General features: G+C 58.5%; 1 protein-coding gene across 3 annotated transcripts in view; it reads left to right on the top strand.

Annotated features, from left to right (window-relative positions):
- Positions 1-9,037: 9,037 nt before the first annotated feature.
- RASGRF1 (Ras protein specific guanine nucleotide releasing factor 1) overlaps positions 9,038-20,944 on the top strand; it is a 53,260-nt gene continuing 41,353 nt past the window's right edge. For all 3 annotated transcript variants that reach the window (XM_024561785.3, XM_053913227.1, XM_053913228.1), the window contains exons 1-2: positions 9,038-9,723; positions 20,521-20,627. In XM_024561785.3, coding sequence (XP_024417553.2) covers positions 9,448-9,723; positions 20,521-20,627 — 383 coding nt within the window. In that variant the 5' untranslated portion in view covers positions 9,038-9,447. The remainder of the gene's footprint in view (positions 9,724-20,520; positions 20,628-20,944) is intronic.

The raw sequence follows: 20,944 nt of genomic DNA, 5'->3' as shown, positions 1-20,944 counted from the left end.
AATGTGGCCCAGCACAAGATCGTAAATTTAATTAAAATTTTTCTTTTGCTCATCCGTTTTCATTAGTGTTTGTGTGTACAAGTGGCCCAAGACAACTCTTCTTGCAGTGTGGCCCAGAGACGCCCAAGGGCTGGCCACTCCTGGGAGGCGGTCAAGCAGCAAAGTGGTCCCTGAAAGGACAGCACCTTGCCCTCTGCACTTTGGGGAAGCTGAGCCTTGCATTCCAGGTCCCTACCCCCATCACCAAACCACACCACTGAACTGCCCTGCTGATGAGCCACCCTTCGTCGCTGCCCACCCCCCTGTCCGAGCACAGAGCCCCCCATCCCTGGAGGTCAGCCACCTCGGCAGCACCCGCACCAGCCAAAGGGATGCTACCCGGAGCCTCTTCCTCACCTTGCCACCTCCCAAAGTGAGGCCTCGGGTGGGGGGTCTGATTCGTAGACAGGAGCCCATGTGTCCTGGACACCAGGCAAGCTGGGGAAGTGAGCTTTCAAGGTGCTCCTTTAGGGAAGAAGATGGGACTTGTAGGGCTGGACATTCTCTAAAGGTAATGAGCAATGTGGCCCCAGTTTGGACTGCCTTTTTCATCAAACTACATCTCACACCCGAGAACTCACTTCTGGAAATTTAAGTTGGATAACTGCCAAAATCCCGCATCTTCAGGAGCTACAGACGCCAGGTCCAGGCCGCTAGAGACTATCTCATGGATGAATGAAACCAGGACCAAGAAATCTCTCTGTACTTTCCCCTCCAAAACCTTACTACGTTGGGTCTACATAAAGCACTGTTGAATGAACTCCACGGTGAACACGTTCAGTTCCGGAGGATTCTTTGCACTCTCCAAGCAAGAATGAGAAATCTCTCTGGGGGGAGTGGGAGACTGGCCCTGGGCATCAGGCCTCCTGCTCACACCTGCTTCACCAGGAGTCGGTTATTCTCAGTGCGACTGGTCACGTGATACAGGACCCGTCCCTTTTAAAGAAACCAGGCCACTCAGTTTCTTTAGAGAGCGCTCTCCAGTGCATTCCTGTTTCCCCCACAGGACAGCCCTGGATGTGTGTGTGCAGTGTGCGGGGCTGCGAACTGGAGGGTCAGTCCCAGGACACAGAGGAGTTCACCCACTGAGACCCTGCCCCTCCACCACGGCCCTGCCCCACCTCAGCTCCAGAAGGAGACCCCACCAGGCGGAGGTGCTCTCCTAGACGACCATCTCTTCAAGAAGATCCTCTCTGCTCCACGAAACCCCAGTCTCGACTCACAAAGTAGCTCCTGTTGTAAAAGACGGACTCTGTTCTCCTCTCTCCCTGCATTAGTTTCTTCTCTTTACCCTGTTGCCCCTCCTCCTCCTCTTTCTTCCCCTCCCTGTCCCCTACCTCCTTGCCCTCACCTGCATTCCATCTGTGGCACCGTTTACAATGTAACAGCTGCATCGTAATCACCAAAACCAAGGACCTGATTATGTATCAAGTGTGCTCCTGCCATACGATTTTGAAAGACAAGTCATTTCTTAGAAGACTGACTAGTTTGGGAAATGTGAATGCTTAAAATTCCTCCACAGCACCGCGTTACAGCTCTTCAAAGTTCTTTTGCTTACTAATAGGAGCGTCCAGCCACTGGGTGCCCTGCATGGATGAGTTTGGAATGTGAGCCTTTATCAGCAGAATATCTTGCTGCCCACCCCGCCAGGCTGTACGCAGGCCTGTAACTGGGGGTCTTGGCCCAGGTCTGATGCTGGCCCCAGTGCTGTTTCTGCTGATAAACCGTGTGCCCTGAGGAGATCTCAAAGGCCTGTGGTCCTGGCTGGAGGTGCTTGTTTAATTTGGTCCATCAGTCACGTTTAAATCCCAGCAGAACGGGCGAGGTTCTCTGCTTCTGGTGCTGAGGCAACTCGGGTCTCAACAGCCCCTCGGGTCAGGGCCTTGCTGGCTAAAGCTCCTGCTTCCGCCCACATGTTCCCATGTGTCCTAGAGACTGCGAACAGACACTCCGACCACGAGACATCTGAAAAGGGGGAGATTTGGGAAACCTGAAACACGAGACTATTAGATCAGATTCTTTTCCCCCAAAGACCGAAGTCCTTGAGAAAGGCATCCCTGGGTCTGCAAGACCACAAGAGGCTTACTTAGCTTTAAAGAAAGATTTGGCCCTGGCTGGTGGGGCTCAGTGGATTGAGCACCGGCCTGCAAACCAAAGCATTGCCAGTTCGATTCCCAGTCAGGGCACATGCCTGGGTTGCGGGCCAGGTCCCCAGTAGGGGGTGCACAAGAGGCAGCCACACATTGGTGTTTCTCTTCCTCTCTTTCTCCCTCCCTTCCCCGCTGTCTAAAAATAAGTAAATAATTTCTTTTAATATAAAAAGAAAGACTTGCATAGATTGCAAAGAGACAACTTAGAATTACAAGTGTTCTAAGTAAATGCTCTAGGAGAAGGAAAGGGGGGAATCTGCTCTTATTTTCAGCAGAACTAAGCCTCCTATTTTTAATTTGTATTTGCCCTTACATGGGTATGAGGAAGCTATTGGCAAAACTTTGTTTTAAAATGGTTCTTTTAAAAACTAGATCATGAAGTGCTTCTATGGGGGGAAGGTAAAATTCCTTCAGGAAGAAACTTGCTGGAGATAAAAGCCGCGGTTCTTAGTGGTGGGAGCAGCCGCTCTGCGCAGCGCGGTGCGCGTGTGCTTGAGGGGCCTCAGCAGTGAGCAAGCGCACAGCCAGCAGAAGCCAATCTGGCAGCGAGTTAATGTCGTCCTCCCGCACTGGGTGCTGAGCCGTCTACAGCTGCTGCTGGGGGCAGGACGCCACGTGCCTAGTGTGCAGTACTTCGTTTCTGCGCCGTGTTCTGGGCAGGAATAGGCTGAAAGGACCGCGGGAAAATCGGGGTGTGAAAGTAAGGCAGACACAACGTGAGGTCTGAGCAGCTGCGGGTTCGGAAGCAGAGAAACGTAGAGAAGCAGACGTGCCTGGCTCCAGCCTTTCCAAGCGGTCCTGACTGGGGGCTGCAGCCCGGGGCACTGCGCATTGAGCAGAGACTCGGTGCTTGCACAGACGCGCCCTCCGCCAACCCCTCCGGTGCCACTACACCCTGTCACAGATGAGGGGGGAGGCTCAGGGAAGTACAGGTGACACGTCCAAGGTCCAAAGAGCTGTGGCAGAGCCAGGGACAGAATATAGGCTCTCAATCTCCAAGTGAGAAGAGCTGGCAGTCCTGACGTGAGAGGAAATTCAGAGAAGAAATCCGTTTTCCCGGAGGAGGGACCAGGACCATCAGCAGTGGCGGATTTAGTTCCAGGTTAGGTAGACAGACAGAGGCAAAACAAAGAGCAAAGCCAATGGTATAAATCAGTGACTTTCGGCCGGTGTGCTGCAAGAATTTTTAAATATGCAATCCCTGACTGTTTAGTCAGGGCACTGACCTCTTGTCCCTTAGACTGTCAAATAAAAGAATGACAGCAACCAACACAGCAATAGCCACAGGGTGCGACCGAATCAAAATTATACCTGTATCTTTTTGTCAGATCGGCTAAAAATACCCTTTCTGATGTGCCGCAGAATCTTAGTAATTAGTTGGCGTGTGCCATGAGGTGAAAAAGGTTGAAAATTGCTGGCATAGATGAGTGCTGCACCAGAATGAGTCGTGAGGGGGTGAGCATTCTGTCTATGTCCTTTACTGCTGTGTCTCTCGGCCTCAGAACAGTCCTGGGCACACAGAAGGCCCTCGGCAGAAAGCGGCTGAGCAGCGGTGCAGTGAGCTCTTACAGCAGCGCAAGGTGGAGGGAAACGCGTGGTGGGGGGTGAACTGGGGGGGGGGAGGGGGGATTTGGGGCGTCAGTGAGGCCGGAACAGCGCATTGCAAGGGCTGTGACAGGTGCAAGGCTCACTCCTACTTACCAGCCACCGAGCGAGCCCCTCACAGCTCCGTGGGTGCTGGCAGAAGATGCCAGCCCCCTGGGTCAGAGACAAAGGACTTTGTGACCACAGTGACAGCAAGAGCAGAGTGCCAGCAATGTCTGTCCCACAGGGTGATGTGCAGAGGTCCAGGAGCCACAGCGAGTGGCACCCCCTGGAGTGATCACCTAGGACTTCAGCACCCAGACATAAAAGCACGTAGCTTCCACTCCTTGGCCCTTTCGGACGCCAGCCATCAAGACCAAGGCCCTGTCACCGTGCTGGAGGGAGCAGCCACCCTGACTGACAGGGTGGGCACTGGGGGCTTTAGAGATGGCCAGGCGGAGGTGTCAAGAGGAAAGTCTGTGCAGGCGAGTTCTCCGTGTTCCTCCAAATAGAACCAGGCCTCCCCTCTGCCACGTGAGCAAAAAGCTGCCTGTGACATGGAGGAGTGTGTACAACTGTAAATGGCCAGGCTGTGCCTGTGTCTCAGAGGCACGTGTGTGGTGTGTGGGATGAGTGTGTGAAACAGGCTGTGCAGTCCCTGCGCCGTAACAGCCTTCCTCCTACAGCCCAGGCCTCGGCCACACCTGCCCCCTCAGTGCCCAGCTGCTAAGTCACCAAGCCTAGCAGCCAGGGCCTCATTCTGCCGGATGTGATGTCACCCTGGAGGCCTGCCAGGGAGCCCTTCCTCATGCACCCTTTGGGACCATCCTTGTGTGCCAGCCTCTCCTCCACACTGGCCTCCAGACCTCCACCATCTCACCCTCTGCATCCCCCAGCCTCCCACTGTGCCCCCACCCTGGGGGAGGGGGAGGGGGCAACCATCTGGCTCCTCTTCCTGAGCACTCCTGAAGGATGCCATTCCCCAATGCCCCTGCAGGGGTCACTGCTAGTCCTTGCACATACTGCTCTGTGGCTCCTCCCACACCACCCACTGCAGGGCAAAGTAACACTGCTCCAAAGAGGACCCTGATTGGTCTAAGCCAATCACGATGCTCCCCATCTCTTGCCCTGCAAGGGATGGGTACAGTAGCAGTGAGCCAGTTCTGACAAGGGGATGGAAGGGGAGGTCTACTCAAGGATTCTGGGACGGAGTTCCTTGCCCCAGGAAGGAATCCAACCAGCTCCCCGTTTGCTGACACTTGGCACAGTGCCGCCTCCACGCACAGGGGCACCTCGAACTAACTGGCACCACAGCTCTGTGCAGACCAGCCACAGCCCACACCCCCTTGCGGCAGAACCCGCACCTGCCACGGGGCTCCCCTGGCAGCTCCGGGCCCCACGGGAACCAGGGCCCAACTGGAGTCCCTGCTGAAGGACAGTCCTGAGCAAGAGGAAGCGTCACTTGCCACAGCACTGTGCAGACCATCCCCGTCTTCTGTCTACTCCACCCCGACGCTGTGTTCACTTTGCATCAGGAGGAGAGTGAGTCTTCCCGTGAATTATAAGCATCAGTTACACGGGGCAACACAAAAGGTCCCACTAAGCAAGGGGAGCTCAGATAAAAGGTCGGCAGTCACTGAAGCCGCATTACTCTTCCGACAGCCAAAGTTTAAGGGGAATCTCGGTCAGTTACATAATTCTTCACCCGACCAACCAACAACCTGCCCGGACTGACGGAGCTCTGTTCCCTGCCAGGCTGGGGGCGAATGACAACAAGACAGACATGACTCTGGTCCTCATGGAGTTCACCTTCTAGTGGGGAAAACAGGTTTTTTAAAATGCGAGTAAGCAGACACATCAGTAAAATGCTTATAAATTCTAAAACGTGGAATGAAATTAACAAATAAGGGGCTGAGAAAGAGAATAAGGGACATGGGGAGGTTCTATTTACACACACACACACACACAAATAAAGGTGGTCGGGGAAGGTCCCCATGAGCAGCGAACGGTAAGCTCAGGACAATGGGACAAAAAGGAGCTAATCATGAAAGGAGAGGAAAGGGAGGCCAGGCAGTGGGAACATCGTGTGCAAATGTCCTGGGGCAGGGGAGCGGTTGGATAAAACTGTGTCACCTGCTCCAAGCCATGCATTGCATAACTCTGATCCACCTCCTCACTCTTGGAGTCAGTAAGAATCCGCTTCCCCCTGCACACATGAGAAGCCACATGTCAGTCTACAAACCCCAGCCCCCTCCAACTGCAGAGTCAGCCAAGCCACCCCAGGCACCGCACCAGTTCAGATGTGAGACGAGAGAGTCTCAGCCAGCCAAGGTTCCCACAGGGAGAGGTTAGACACGCAGCTACTCTCTGGCCCCTGCGATCCCACGTGACCCGATGTTACAGGCCCAGAGCCCGGGGGCTCTCCTCATCAGAACCACGGAACAGCTATAAACAACACGCCAGGCCTGGGGGCTCCTCAGATCACGTGTGCTTGAGTCCACAGCACCCAAACTATTGATGCAAAGAAACCAACAGAGACAGAGAGCCAGGGTTCTCTGGACAGCATTTGCTTGTGACTTTCCTTCCTTCCTTCACTCACTCAATTGTCATGTGACACCTACTGTGTGTCAGGCCCTGTGCTTCCTGGACAGAGAGGTTCTGGAGAGAGACTGAGAAGCCCGTTCTGTATTGTGGAATCCCACTGTGGTAAATAGCTTAGAAGAAAGTCAAAATTCTATAGCAAAAACATATGTAAGAGCTGCTATCGCTTTACTGTATCTATTGCCTTAGCTTTTTCTGAAGAACCTGCATTATACTTAAAGTCCCATGGGATGATTCCAGAGTTCCCCACCAGGAACTCCCAGGCCTGCATGAGGGAGATAGTTGGCCTCCTGGTGCCAGGAGAAGGGGGAGAGGGGGGTGTGGAGAAGAGATGTTCTTGGCTCAGCTTTAGACGGGCGGTTCTCAGCCCTGGCTCTGCTCTGGAACCACCTGGGGAGCTGCCTGAAGCACTGGTGCCCAGGCCCCACCCTCAGGGGTTCTGATTTAACAAGCCTGTGTAAGTCTTCCAACCTCTCCCCTGCCCCAGGACCTTTGCGCAGATTTTAAAACTCTTTCCAAGTGGTTCTGAAGCACCCCAGGGCCGAGGCCCACTGGAGCGATCGGTTATTTTCCTGATTACACCTCCTCTGGTCACAACTCCATCAGAACCTCTCCCTGGGCCCAGAGAGGGTGGTTTTGCTCCTGCTGCCCCCAGGGCCCCACAGAGGAGGTGCCTGGCCTGGCCTGAACTCCTCAAAGCAGGGACCATGTTCTGTCTGTCACTGTGTCCTCAATGGCCCAGCCCAAGGCCAGCACAGGTGAGGGGCTCTGTGAAAACTGGTGGCTGAGGGGTATGTGGAGGGAGGGAGGGAGGGAAGGGGTCCCACCCTCTGCATCTGGAGCCCTCCCTCCCTCCTGAGTGCCTTGGGCTTACCAAACGCAGGCTGCAGACCAGCAGTGTCCCACAAGCAGGCGCTTGTAAGAAACGCACCCTTACCCTCCCCGCCCCAGGATGAGAACCTGCACTGCAACGCGGCCTTGGGTGGTTCACGTGACATTGGTGTGTCTTCAACTCTGCTGCACATTAAGATCACCCACAAAGGTGTGTAACCGGCCGTGGCCTTTTGTGGGTGCTCATGAAATGTCCCCGGAGACCACGCACAGCCCAGGTTCAGGACTCACCCGCATGGGCCTGTCACGGTAGTCTCCGTGCTGGCCTGCGCTCGCATCTGGCCCATCTGAGAGATCCTGCCCCCACTGGGGATGCAAGCCAACTGCTCTGCAACCTAGGGACCACTCGCTCCACTCTACACAGACTCTAGGGGCAGCCCCAGCTCAAATCCCCCCTCTGTCACTTCCTATCTGAGTGACTCTGAGCAAGTCACTCACCCCCTCCATGCCTGCTTTCCCCCTCACCTCTGCACAAGGAGCAAGTAAGGGGCGTGAGGTGGGGCAAAGAACCTGCTCCACAGCACGAGCGAGGATTAAATGATTTAACTGTCCCAAAGCACCTAGGAGAGCCCGGGTTAAGAACCTTTCTCCTGCTTCCATAAAGAAGGCAAGAGAAGGACGGTGGTCTAGTGGAGGGTCCCTCCTGGGAAAATGAGGACTAAATGAAGAGGCTTGGCCATCTGCCCTCTTTGTTTTCATTATTCCTTTAGAAAGGTCAGCCTTGCAGGGTCCTTAGAGAGAGTCCCCCAGCGCGCAGAGGAAAGGCTGAGGTTCACACGGTCAGCAGCGATCCCAGAGTGTCCCGCCCCCGCTCCCCGGAACGCGGGCCTACGCCATTGCGCTCAGGCAGCTGAAAAGTCCTCCACAGCGGGGTCTCTGGGTGTCGCCCTGGGTGCTGAAAAATGGTGTCCCTCCCTCCCGCCCTCCTTCCTTTCTCCAGCCGGCTCTGCACAGCCATCCCCGCTTCAGACAGGCCGGTGGGCTGGGAGCCCTCCAGTCCGAGCGCGGCGCTGCCTCTGCTGCAGATGGCGCACGCGCCCCGCTCCAGCGCCTGCTAGCCGGCGGCCCGCACCCTCCCGGCGCAGCAGCATGCGGGCGCTGTGACGTGCTCGGATAAATGCCCTGTAACTGTGTAGGCGAATGAAAGCTAAAAATAAGAACGGAAAATCTATCATTAAGGTATCATTGCGCCAGCACAGCTATTTGAAGGCTCCCATAGTCCCCAGCGCCTGCGTTTGAAGCCCGCCCTCAGGCTTTGGGGGGGTATTTGCAGAAAACTCCCGGCATCGGCTAGCCCGCCAGACCTCAGGGCGCTTGGGTGGCGCCGGTAATGATGGCAACACTGAAAATAAAGCAATACTCCCCTCCCCACCTCGCCCCCTGGATTGCCCTTCTGTCGTTGGGGAAGCCTCCACCAGTGGGGCTGGATGCGGGAATGAATGTGACCTGGCCGATTAAGCAAAGATTAGGATTAAAAGGCTCTTTTAGATCCACCTTACATCACCTCCATCCAACTCGGATCAGAAAAATAAAGTACCAGGAAGGAGCCTTTGGAGAGAATGACAACCGGAACTTTACCCCAGGTCTCCTGCATCCGCAAAGGGGTGAAAGACACAAACTCTGGGAGGACGAGCCTCCAGGGTTCCACAGGGTTAACAGACATTGATCTGATTTGCTTTTTAACACCCGGAGGGGAGAGGGGAGATCAGGGGCAGGCAGACAGCGGTTGTATCTGTGCGTGTGTGTCCGGGAGAGGGAGGAGGTGCTAAGGTACAGCCTGCGTGGCTCTGCGCCTGGCAGACTGCGTGTGTGTCCCTGTCCGCGTCGCTGAAACGGGCTCTTGGAGGGATCGGCGTCACATGACTCCGCCTGCCCCTCACCAGCCAGGCAGCTCCCCACTCCCTCAGTTTCCCAGGTGCCGAAGGACAGGGTCCTGTGGCATCTCCTGGGCCCCAGGGCTCTGCGGAGCGGAGAAGAAGTCTCGGCAGGGAATGGTACATCTGGATTGCAGAAGCCGTGGCCAGGCGCCAGATCCCGGAGTGTAGACATTTGAGGGGGAGGGGAGAGCGAAAAGGAGCGAGCCAGTGCCAGAGAGAGGCAGCACGCAGCGCACTGACTGGGGGCTGCTGGGGCCGCGCGGAGAAGATGTAAGCGCGTGGGGTCTGGCTGGCCTCGGAGCACCATGCAGAAGGGGATCCGGCTGAACGATGGCCACGTCGCGTCCCTGGGGCTGCTGGCACGCAAGGACGGCACGCGAAAAGGCTACCTGAGCAAACGGAGCTCGGACAATACAAAATGGCAAACCAAGTGGTTCGCGCTGCTGCAGAACCTGCTCTTCTACTTCGAAAGCGACTCCAGCGCGCGGCCCTCAGGGCTCTACCTGCTGGAGGGCTGCGTGTGCGATCGCGCGCCCTCCCCCAAGCCAGCGCTCTCAGCCAAGGAGCCACTGGAGAAACAGGTGAGACCAGCGCCGCACCTGACCTCTCACCACCCAGGGACTCGGGGCCGGTAGGACCCAAACTTTGGTTCCTGCACTCTTAGCACCCCTGGCTCAGAAGAGGGCTGACCCAAGTGGGTGGGTGACCCCGCGGGTGGGTAGAGGGTGCAGGGACTGCGGAGCGGGGAGTATGTGCGGGTTGCGACTGCCTTTCCCGGGAAGCTTCCTGGGAGCAGGGCCAGAGGGGCCGGGAGGCAGAGATGAGAAGGGAGATGGGGCTCGGGGGCCAGACAGGAATGATGAATGTGAACTCACGTCCAGCCCCAAATGGTGCTCTCCATCTCCACTCCCACCCCTCAGCCCCAGAGAGCCCCTGTTGCCCGTCCGGGACCTGGGAGATGTGATTTCCAGTGCGAGGCAGGGGAAGGGCGAGAAGGAGGCATCCCCGCGCCGCAGTCCCAGCCCTGCCTCACTGCAGCCGGGAGCAAAGAGGAGCCTTTGCCGGCTGTGCCAAGTTCGGGGGTTGCGGTTCGAAGGGTCGGCTAGTTGCCATTGACCAGTGATGGTGTCCCAGCTGGCCCCAGGCCCCCACAACAAACCCAGGGGTTCCAAGCACCCCATGGAAGTGCTGGGCCAGGGTGCTGCGGAGGCCAGGGGGCGGGACAAGGAGCGCCTGTCTCCTCCCCCACCCCCTGCGTCTCCACCACCACCGCAGTCCCGGCTACAGAGCGGCTGCACTGGAGTTTCTTGAGCTGCCAGGCTAAGGGGCCAGACCTGGATGTGACGAGGCTTGGGCCCAGTGAGGGTGCGCCTTCAGCGTGGAGGGAGGGATGCGCACCTGCCGCCGCCAAGTGGGAACGAGGAGACAGAGAGAGAGCAATTTGTAAGCTTGATGCCCTCTCCAGAGGCATCTGGTCCACCCCCTGCCAATGGGAAGGTAAAGTGAAAGGCGGTGGGTCCCAAAGTGTGAACGCTGGGAGGGACCTGAGAGTTCCAGGGGGGCCCAGCCAGGTGGCTATCACCCAGATGAGGACGCTGAAGCCCAGAGAGAGGAAATTACTCGTCCAGTGTCATGCCAAGAGTTGAGGCTATGTCAGGGCTCTGAGGAACAAGAGTAATCTCAGAAGCCATTGCTTCTGACTGGGGGTGAAGGATGGGGGCTGAGGGGGCTGACATGAAAGCACTGCCTAAAGCTGTCCTCTAACTGTCAAGGCAGCTGTGAGATGCGTCTGTGCAGCACACCTCCTCCGTCCCTGCCCTCAGCCTGTGGGGCCGGGGGTTTGGACAGGAGTATTCGAAGGTGGGTTTCTGGGGATGACAAGCCGCATGACAGGCAGGGGCTCCCAGGTGGCAGAGCAGAGTGGAGCACAGGCAGCTCCTTAGGCTGAAAAAGCACACAGGAGTCGAGAGGACCCGCGTGGGAGAGCCAGACCCAGGCCAGGGAAGAGACACTGCTCTCAGCTTTAGGTGACCTGCCCCTCCCAGCCTTCTAGAACTCTGCCACCCCTTGCCAGCCAAAGTCTACCTGTATGCATGACCAGCAGCCTGCAGCCCCAGCAGGAGCCCCTATACCAGACCCCAGAGCTGAGTTCCTGGACAGGCAGGGAGAGAGGGGTGGGGGGAGCTGACTGGCTGCTGGGCTCACAGTGTCTGTCCCCAGCCCCTTGGAAGCCAGAAGCAGACCCAAGACTCATCTCCACTCTGCAACTTCCCGTCGGTGGGACCTCAGCTCACACAACTTCTCTGAGCCCCTGTTTGTAACCTGCAGAATGGTGATCAGAACCCCCACCATTCTGGGACTTTGTGAATACAATGAAATAATGTATAGGAACATAGGCTCACAACACATTTCAGTTAAATCTAAGTGAATCTTAGTTGAATCTGAATTATATCCACCTGGACAGGGAATTAAGCCCTAACACAGGACGTTAAAGCTGAAAGGAACCTCGGGGAGACGGTACAGCCTCTGCTTCCTCTTCCACAGGGCGGGGGCTGTAAGCAACAGGGTTGAGAGAAGTGGCTGATCCTGGCACTGCCCGGCCCAGGTACAAATTTCCACCAAAGGCACGCTGTCCCCTACTCTTGTGCAGATTTCCATCTGACTCCAGAGTGAGCGTCTGCCACCTGTGGGGAAGGACAGCCTCCTTTCACTCGCGCGGGTCTACAAAACTTTACTGCTTTTTCCCTTCCAAACCTTTTCTTTAAGGTTTTATTTGTTTATTTTTAGAGACAGGGGAAGGGAAGGAGAAAGAAAGGGAGAGAAACATCTGCATGTGGTTGCCCCTCACGCGTCCCGTACTGGGGACCTGGCCCACAATCAAGGCGTGTGCCCTGACTGGGAATCGAACCGGCCACCCTTTGGTTCGCAGGCCGGTGCTCCATCAACTGAGCCACAGCAGCCAGGGCTGTCTTCTAAGTCTTTGAGGAACACGGAGGACCTTAGCAGCTGGGTGCTCCATGTTTCTCCTTGACCCAGGTACCCAGTGGCCCCCCAGAGCCCCGGCCAGATGCCAGGCTCCAGGCCACTCTGGGCACATTTGCCTTGCATCTGGGCCCCCAGGAAGCCTTGACCCAAAACCTGCTGGCCCGTGGCAGAGCGGCCCCGCCAGGTGGCCTCCACAAGGCCAAGCGGTGGTCTGACTGGACTGTCTAGTACCCGGTGGGGAAGTGGCTCTGGAAAATACCATTTATACCCGGGCCTGAGCAGGCAGCTTCCACCCGGAAGAGCCAGGGGCAGCTCCTGAAGGAACAGAAAGCAAATCCTGGCTGGTTGTCCCCCCATGAGAGGAATGAATGGGTCAAGGATACCGCACACAGTAGGTACACAGGAAATGCTTACTGAGCGGAACTTGCTGGTGTAGCGTGTTAACTCCACGTTTGACACCCTAAGGGCTGACCCGGCTCCAGTCCCAGCCCTGTGCTGTGCCACAGGCCTGAGAGGCTGGATGGTCACAGTCCCGGGGGCCCCTAAATACGGGCCCCCCGTGCAGCAGGGCTGCGGTAAGACAGAGAAGGGCGGGGCACCGGCACACGTGGGCACAGGGCACCGTGCCCACCCTGACAGGACGCGCTCTCTGCCGGCTGAGTCTGGCGCAGCCCCAGGGTCCTGGAGCTCAGGTCGGGGACTGTCCTGCTTGCGCGCGACCCCAGCCCCGCCGCGGCCTGGGACCTGCCTGCTCGGTGCCGACCTCCTCTGCTCCCGGCCCGCTGGCAACGCCCAGGGGCACAAGACCCTGCACTTGCAGTTTGGGTTCCACTTCCCCTTGGCGTCCCTTGCCTGGCTTGGGCATGGAGTTACCCCAAACCCACTTTTCTCACCCTCATTTTGAGCCCCCTGAAAAAAACTTCCAGCCACAGCTTCTCACGGGCGCACCTGCCAAAACCAACCCCGGCAATCCCCTCACCCCGCAACCAGGAGCGGTCACAGTGTGGACCCCCGGCTCGTCCGGAGTCCCGGGGGGCGCATCCAGCTCCTCAGAGCGCTGGCACTGCTGCGGGCCGAGGCTGCGGAAGCTGGGAGCCCACAGTGCCCGCTCTCGGCCCCTGGAGTCACGGGGAAGCCCGCCCGGGGCCCTGATCACGGGACATGCGCCCGGTGCCCGACGGGTTCGGATCTAAGGCTCTGGGTGTGGCCGGTCCACAGAGGAGGCCAGCCCTGCCCGGCCAGGCGGCTTTCAGACCCCGGGGCCAACAAGAAAAAGGCAAACGCGAAGCAAAGGAGGACGGACGACAGGTCGAGCCGAAAGCGACACCCCTCACACGCGTACATGTGGCGCCAGCAACTGAGATGGGGGTGGGCACAGGCCGGGGTTCTCCACGCGGAGAGGCCGTCTCCACCCCCCCCCTCCCCGGACGTTTCTAGAGCTGAAGACGGGTTTACGCCCGGTAACTGGACCCTAATTGGGACCAGGAAACACCAGGCACCCGTGCCCGGCGCCTACACTCGGACATGCGTGACTCAGCCGTGCCAGGCCCTGTGCGTCCCGCGAAAAGGGAGCCTTGAGCCTCGTGTTGCAAGTGCTCCCCGCGTCGGGGGCTCTGCTGCCCAGCCCCTTCCCCACACGGGCCCGCGGCCCCCGCAGCAGCCCCCTCACCGCTCCCCTCGGCGGGGGCATCTCCAGCACCTTCCTCGCGCGCTCACTCACCAGTCCGGGCTCCCAGCTCAGGCAGGTGCAGGCGGCACGCGGGGCTCGGCTGGGCTGAGCTGACTCCGGTCCGTGAGGGGCCGAGGGGACTCTGCGCAGAGCCACGGGCGGGACACGGTCACACAGGTGGCGGCAACTCCCTCAGAGGCCGCGCAAGGGGGCGGGACCAGGTGCCGGCCAGCCGTCGTCGTGCGCCCGAGGCCCACCCTGCGCAGTCTCGCGAGAACAAGGCTGGACGGCAGGAGGGAGGCGGGCGTCTCTCCCGCTCTCCAGAGTCACGTGAGCGCAATCGCGTAGACGCAGGAGGGGCAAGCACTGAGGGCCACACCCCCCGGCAACCGTGCACCCGGGGTGGGCTCTCGAGCAGACCCGAGTGTGGATGAAATTTCTTCCTTTGCGCTTTAAAAACGTTGACCTGCACCCAAACCCCCGCCACGGGTGCTCCGGCAGTGACCGGGTAGGAACGCGGGCAGGAACGCGGGTTCGGATGTGCATCATCTATCACAGCGCTTTGAACACCAGGCAAAAACGCGCGGTCACAGTGAACGCAATTGGTTGAGCACCTACTGTGTGCCCGGCACCTCCCTTAATCGCCCCGGCAACCCTGTGAGCGGGTCACGGTTGGCGCATTTTGGAGATGACAAAGCTGAGGCCCAGAGGTTACGGTGCTCGCTCGGGGCTGCAGAGACTCCACCGCGGAGTCTGCACGTGAGCTCGCGCCTGCCTAACCCCCAAACCCGGGCTTTTTAACCGCCGACCGCACCAAGACGTGGGCTGGGGGCACAGGTTGTTGTAGCTTACCGTCCTCTGCCAAGCCAAAGAGAGAAAAAAATGTATTAACAGCAGTGAAATTATATCACTGTCGGCCACGTGACTTGTGAAGGGGCTCTCATTCCCACCTGGGTCCCCTGACCACGCCCCGAGGCAGGCATCCACGCCCCACCGTCCTGTTCCCTGGACCCCATGGGAGCCTGGAGCTCGAGCCCGGGTGCCAGCAGCCCAGAACAGGCTCAGCCCCCGATGTTGATGCAGCAGCGCTGGTGACGCGCCGACTTGGCAGGGCCCCAGAACACTGCCAACGCCCAGACGCCTCTGCGAGGACGACTGTCGTGCAGGGAGCAGCTGGGAGCCTTGGACACCCCCACTGCTGGTCCCCCACTCAGGGAGGGCCATGCAGGCCCTCAGACGCGCAGCCTCTCCTCCTAGCTCATTCACTGAGCTCTTTGTCACCTTGCCTCTGACGACCAGGCGGTGTTAGGGGAAAGCCATGGGTTTCCAGCCACAGAGGCTAGCCTTGCATCTCGGTTGTGCTTCCCCCTAGCCTGGGAAGGTCTACATGCTCTCTGAGCCTCAGTTTGCCCATGTGTGAGCTGCAGACCATAACAGAGCCTGCCTGGCAGCCGTGTCCTAAGTAGTAAACCGGGGGCCGTTTGTAACATCCCAGCACAACACAGTAGCTCTTATCGATAACCCGCAGCTGTCACAGAGTCAGCTTTGACCTTTAGCACCAGGTCTTCCTCAGGGAAACGATGGGTCACCCAGGCCTCTGCCAGGTCTGGAGCAAGTCAACACGGAGCCCTGACCTTGGACATGAAGTTAGGATGGTGCATTTTAACAGAAAGAACTTAAGCCAGGCCTCCCAGTTCTGGGTCGTTAAAGTCAGTGGACATCCAGGCCACTTGTTACATTCAGAAAGTTAATACATTAAAGACCAGATCTTACTAATCTGGTAAAATGAACGCAACCTGTTTCCCCTGAAAAGTGAGATAATTATTTTCAAAAAGATACTTCCCAGTTGAGTTCTTAGGTTCTTCAGATTGGAAAATCCAAGACAGACCTTAAAATAAGCCTTTTACAATCACATGTAGAAGAGCGAGTGAAGGGCATCTTTCGTCTTTACAAAGAGAAGCTGAAGGGCAGCTATCTCAGACATGTGCGTCCAGCACACACCAGAGAGGTGGCTGGTGGGAAGGTCAGGGACAGGCTGGTGCGCTGTGAGGACGGATGGAATGATGTGCATGCAGGACCAGCCCCTTGTGACCTCTGTGGTCTGGAGGAGCCCCCACGAAAGCCGAGACAGGTCAGCAGCTCGGAGGGCTGCGCCGACAGGCCGTGGGCTGAGCCCTGTGCAGGGCTGGCCCTGAGGGCAGACCCTCCCAGGCTTTCCTATTCTGACCTTACATCACTCCTCACACATCCTTTGGCTGCACGTGTGAGTGTAAGGTGTGCAGCGGGTCGCTGCTGCCGGCAGGACTCAGCCCTGGGCAGGGTGGCGGACAGAGCAGCACATCCTCAGACCCCAGGGCAGACTGGGAGTGGGTCAGGGGCCTGAGGCTTTCGGAGCAAGTCATCACCGAGCTCTGCCCTTGGACATGAAGTTAAGATGGTGCATTTTAACAGAAAGAACTTGTGGGTTTCGGAAAAAGTCTGAGTGAGGTGGCCTACAAGAGGAAAAAGGGCTGCCGTGGGAGCCTGCTGCATCCCTGGGGCCACCCCACCACCAGCCCTGCTAGTCTGACCTCCTCAGTCTCTCTCAGATGCCCCCACCTGTGTCCTCTCACCCTCCACTGCTACAGTCCAGGCTGCTGGACTTAGGTGGTGTCCTCCTAACTGGTGTGCTAGTCAGGATGGGCCGGGTTATGCTGCAGTGATGAGCAAGGCACACCCCTGAGCTTAGTGGGCAGTGGCGGGGGGCGTCCAGTTCTCATCCCGTGAAAGCTCCAAGTGCTGTGTCCACACCTTCCTGTCCAGCCACCACCCACTCAGCTTTCAGAGAGAGTTCTGGGGAGTTGCTGACTTGAGAACTCAGAGGCGCAGATTGGGTGGAATGAAGACACTCATAGCAGAGGGAGAGGGTCACGAAGTGGGGTGTAGCCCCTGTGCAGCCCCATCAGGTGAGGGCTGCTGTGGGGCGCAGGCAGGCCAGGCCTGTCTGGACTGGTACGGAAGCATCAGTGGGGCCAGCAGAGGCCAGCACGTGCATCGAGGCCGGTCTGGGACATAGGTACCCAGGGAGGCCCCACTGTGTGCCAGGCACAAGGGCGGTGCAGCGGGCCAGGAGGGGCTCATGGCTGAGGAGCATACACTGTGCTGTAGAAGCAGTGACAGGGTTGGCAGACACACCAGGGGTGGCCTGGCCTGGGTCAGGATGGGATCCCTCCCCACAAGGGCTGAAGAACAGAGTGGCCTCCCTGGGACCCTAAGGGTGAGAGGTGGAGAGGGGACCTGGGGTGTGCAGGTGTGAGGAGGAGCCTGGGTGGACAGCCCCTTACTGAGGGAGGATGGGGAGACATGGACTCCCAGCTGGGGCAGTGCACGTAAGCGTGCAAAAATGCGTGTGCACATACATGGATGGCACCACGTCAGGTTCTCTCTAGCACGCCCCTGTGCACTGGGATATCGGGACACATGCAGTAGCTGAGGACGGCAGCTGGGACTGCAGCCCCAAGGGTGGCCAGCAGGGAGCAGGCAGGACCCAGCCCAGAGAAGCTGGCCCTGGCTCACCAGGGCGCCAGAGTGAGACCCAGTACAGGGTGAGGGAGACCACGAGGGCCGGCATCCAGGCCTCCCTCTTTGGAGGGTACCGTGAGCAGGGGCCCAGTGGGTCTGGATTCTAGCCATGCTGGATTAACAAGCCCAGGGCCAGGGAGGCCAGAAGGGGGCTGTTTCGCGGTCCAAGCGGGAGATGTGGAAGCTCAGAGGCAGGGAGTGGCAGCGAGGACGGGGGGCAGAGGCCAGAGATGTCAGTCAGCACAGGACTTGGTGGGTGGCGGACATTAGGAATGAGAGAGAAACCAGAGCTGAGGCTGCTGTGAAGACGGCCAGCAGCCCCTGGTGGGTAAGAGCCCTTTGACCTCAGCACAACCCTCGGTTGGTTCCCATCGTCTCCCAGGCCCCGCCCCCACGGCGCTGGCTGCAGCCTGTGTGCAGCCGCACTTGTGGTAAAGTTTTCGATTTCTTTAACTTAAAACAGCAGAAACTTACTCTCAGTGCCAGAGGCCGGAAGGCTCTGGAGGAGAGTTTTTCCTGCTTCTCCCGGCACCAATGGCTGCGGCCCATACTAGGCATTACGTGACCCGCAGACAAGCTGTCCCACGCCTGCCTCCTTGCTTACATGTCACATCTGTCTATGTGACCTCATCTTGACCTGCTTCCATCTGCAAAGACCCAGTTTTCAAACACTCAGGGGGCCAGGTAGATGTGGATGTTAGGATGCTGTGTGTACACACATGTGAATGAACACACGGGCGTGTGTCCCGGGGCAGGCTGCATCCAGCCAGCACCTGCACCGTGCAGACAACCAACCCCGTGGGTTCACAGACCATCAGCCAGCACTCTGCGACCGAGGTGTTCCCACAACGCCATCTGGTTTACACAACCCTGTGAGGTGCGCGAGATCCTCCGCCTGGTGTGGAAAGGGAAATACAAAAGTGAAGAGACAGGGCGCAGGCCCCAAGTCTAAATGACAAATAATAAATTCCAACCCAAGTCCCAGGGGGGACTCCCCGGAACACCGGTCTGATGGGATGTTGCCAGATGTTCCAAGGCATGAAAGCCGTAGAGCTTTGTGGTGAACCGACTTGGGAAAAGGGGGAGCTCCAGGCCTTCACGGTGGGAGTGCGCCTCCTGCTGTCCCTGAAGGCTCATAGACGTGGTTCCTGAGGAGCCAGCCCCCCCCCACCCCACCCCTGCAGGTCCCTGTCACCACCCATGCCCCAAGAGGCCAATGTAGTGTCACCTGCTTGTGGCTTTTGCTGTTAGTCAATGAATAAGCCCAGCTCCTGTGTCATGGCAACAAAGGCCTTCCGCCACCTGTTTCGCAAATGAAAGCTCCTCCTGCCCAGGCTGAGAGCTCAGTGTCCTTGGGGGCAATGGGGGGGAGGGTTCCACTTAAGGGAAGGAGCAGGAGCCCATTCAGAGCAGCTTACATGAAAGAGGGGACTCTGTTGGGACCGCTATGGTGGTTATTAATGGAACCCAAGGAGAAAATGCCCACCTGAGTCTCCTAGGCCCAGACGGGACCTGTCCCACCACTCAGCCTCGCCCGCCCTCCTCCACTGTCGTTACCTGGAGCTCACCCTGCCCTGGGGGCCCTGCCCGCTGTCCTTGTGTCTCACCTGCCCGTAGGGCCCTTCATCTTCACACCCCAGTGCCAGGTCCAGGGCAGGACCCCGCAGTTGGTGCTCAGTGAAGCTTTGTTACCCCGGCTCTCCCCTCTGCCTTCCAGCTGTGTGGCCTTAAGCAGGTGGCTCAACTTCTCTGAGCCTCGGGTCCACCAGCTTCGAAACAGTTGCTAATACTTGTTCGCATTGGGGAGTGTGGGAATAAACCGATCCCGGGAGACGCACACGCACTAGCCCATCAGCTCTCGAGAGGGGGAAACACTAGGAACCCACCTGTGGCGCCCTCTCTGCCCGCTTCTGCCTCGAGGCGGAGGGGTGCCCACTGGAGCCTCCTGAATTCAGTTATTTGAGGCTGTGGCTGACATTTCCTTCCCCAGCCCCAGTTATCTGTTTCCTAGGAAACAAGTGAGAGACACTGACTGCAACAACCCCCCCCCACACACACACACCCTGGCTGCCACCCAGATTGACAATTAACAGAAATCCAGTAAATGTCAGCAGAAGCTAAAAATAGTTTACACACCCCACCTTGTACCGCTGCTCCCTGCCGCCTGACACGCAGGGGCAGAGGGATGCGGGGCTGCACCAGGGCCTCTCCTGAATGGTCCTCGTACCGCCTGCCCAGCTCCTCTGGTTTCTCCAGGACCAGACCCAGGGGCCCCCACAGGCTGCCCCCTCAGCCCATTGCAGCCTGGAGAGACAAGGCACACAGGACAGCAAGCCCATCCCCCACCCCGCCCCTCCCCAACCCTGTAAATCTGTCCTTCCTCCTCCCGATGTCCCCAGTCTGTGGCACCCCCAGCCCCCACGTAGGAGCTCCAGCCAGAAACCTGGGAATCATGCTTTTGGCTCAAGCCTGTTTCCGCTTGGTCCACCACCCTGCCCTGTCCCCCTGCCCAGCCTGGTCCTGGCACCCTGGACCAGTGCCTGTCCTCCAAGACGCCCTTCACTTCCATTGCCCGCAGGGCCGCTGCACCCCAGGAATGACGGCAGCCGTGTGTGTACTAGGCCTCTGGCATCGTTCTGAGCACTTTACGTGCATTACTGCCCCTAAAACCACGACAGGTGTGTGTCTGCTCCCTGGGAGCCTGGGGGACAGGCCCGCAGGTAACCCGCTCTGCCTCAGTCACCTGCACGCAACACAGGTGGCCTCTGGGGGCGCTCCTGGGGACTGAGTGTGCCGCTTCCCCTCTCTGCCCGCAGGACCTGGAAGACCGCTGGGTAAATTTGAAGGGTGACTTAAACGTGTGCTGCACCGACTGGGTACCTGGAGAGGCTCTCCTTGTGTTGTCCCTGTAGCGCGGCTGATGGAGGAACACTGGCTGGCGGGCGAATAGGGTGCTGTGGGCTCTTGCAATACCCGAGCGTAGGTTCTGCTTCACCATGCAAAGCCCGCCTCCATCAAGACTCCCAGCGCACTAAGCAGCTCTGTGCTCCGCAGGCATCTGTGGCCAGCGGACGCGGCGGCACGTGCCGTGCAAACTGCCAGACTGACAGGCGCTGCCGCTTCCACGGACGCCCGGGTAATCAGAGATTTCCTCTCCGTGCAGCATTACTTCACCGTTAACTTCAGCCACGAGAACCAGAAGGCCTTGGAGCTGAGGACAGAGGATGCAAAGGACTGTGACGAGTGGGTGGCGGCCATCACTCACGCCAGGTATGCCCCCGCCCCACGGCCCAGGCAGAAGAGAGGGAACCCCCGGGCCTGATGCAGCGAGCCCACAGCTCTGGAAGAGGGGGTGTGGGTGTGGCCAGGGGGAGGAGGGGGTCGGAAGCTTGGCAGGAGCCCAGGAGCTCAGGGTGCCTCCCTGGGTGCCACTTCCCTCTCCAGGGAAGGAGAGGCCCTGTTGCTTCGCCCAGGCTCATTCCCGTTTTCTTATCAGGGAAGCTGAGCGCTATGTAGTTGGGTGTCGGGTTTCATGGGTACACCACAGCGTAAGGTCACTCTGAGTTGGCCCCAGGCGGCGGCTGGGC

Source organism: Desmodus rotundus, chromosome 10, assembly GCF_022682495.2.
Source record: "Desmodus rotundus isolate HL8 chromosome 10, HLdesRot8A.1, whole genome shotgun sequence".
In the NCBI taxonomy this organism is placed as follows: Eukaryota; Metazoa; Chordata; class Mammalia; order Chiroptera; family Phyllostomidae; genus Desmodus; species Desmodus rotundus.
The sequence above is the reverse complement of the archived record's forward strand: the minus strand, read 5'-3'. Positions and strand labels throughout refer to the sequence as shown.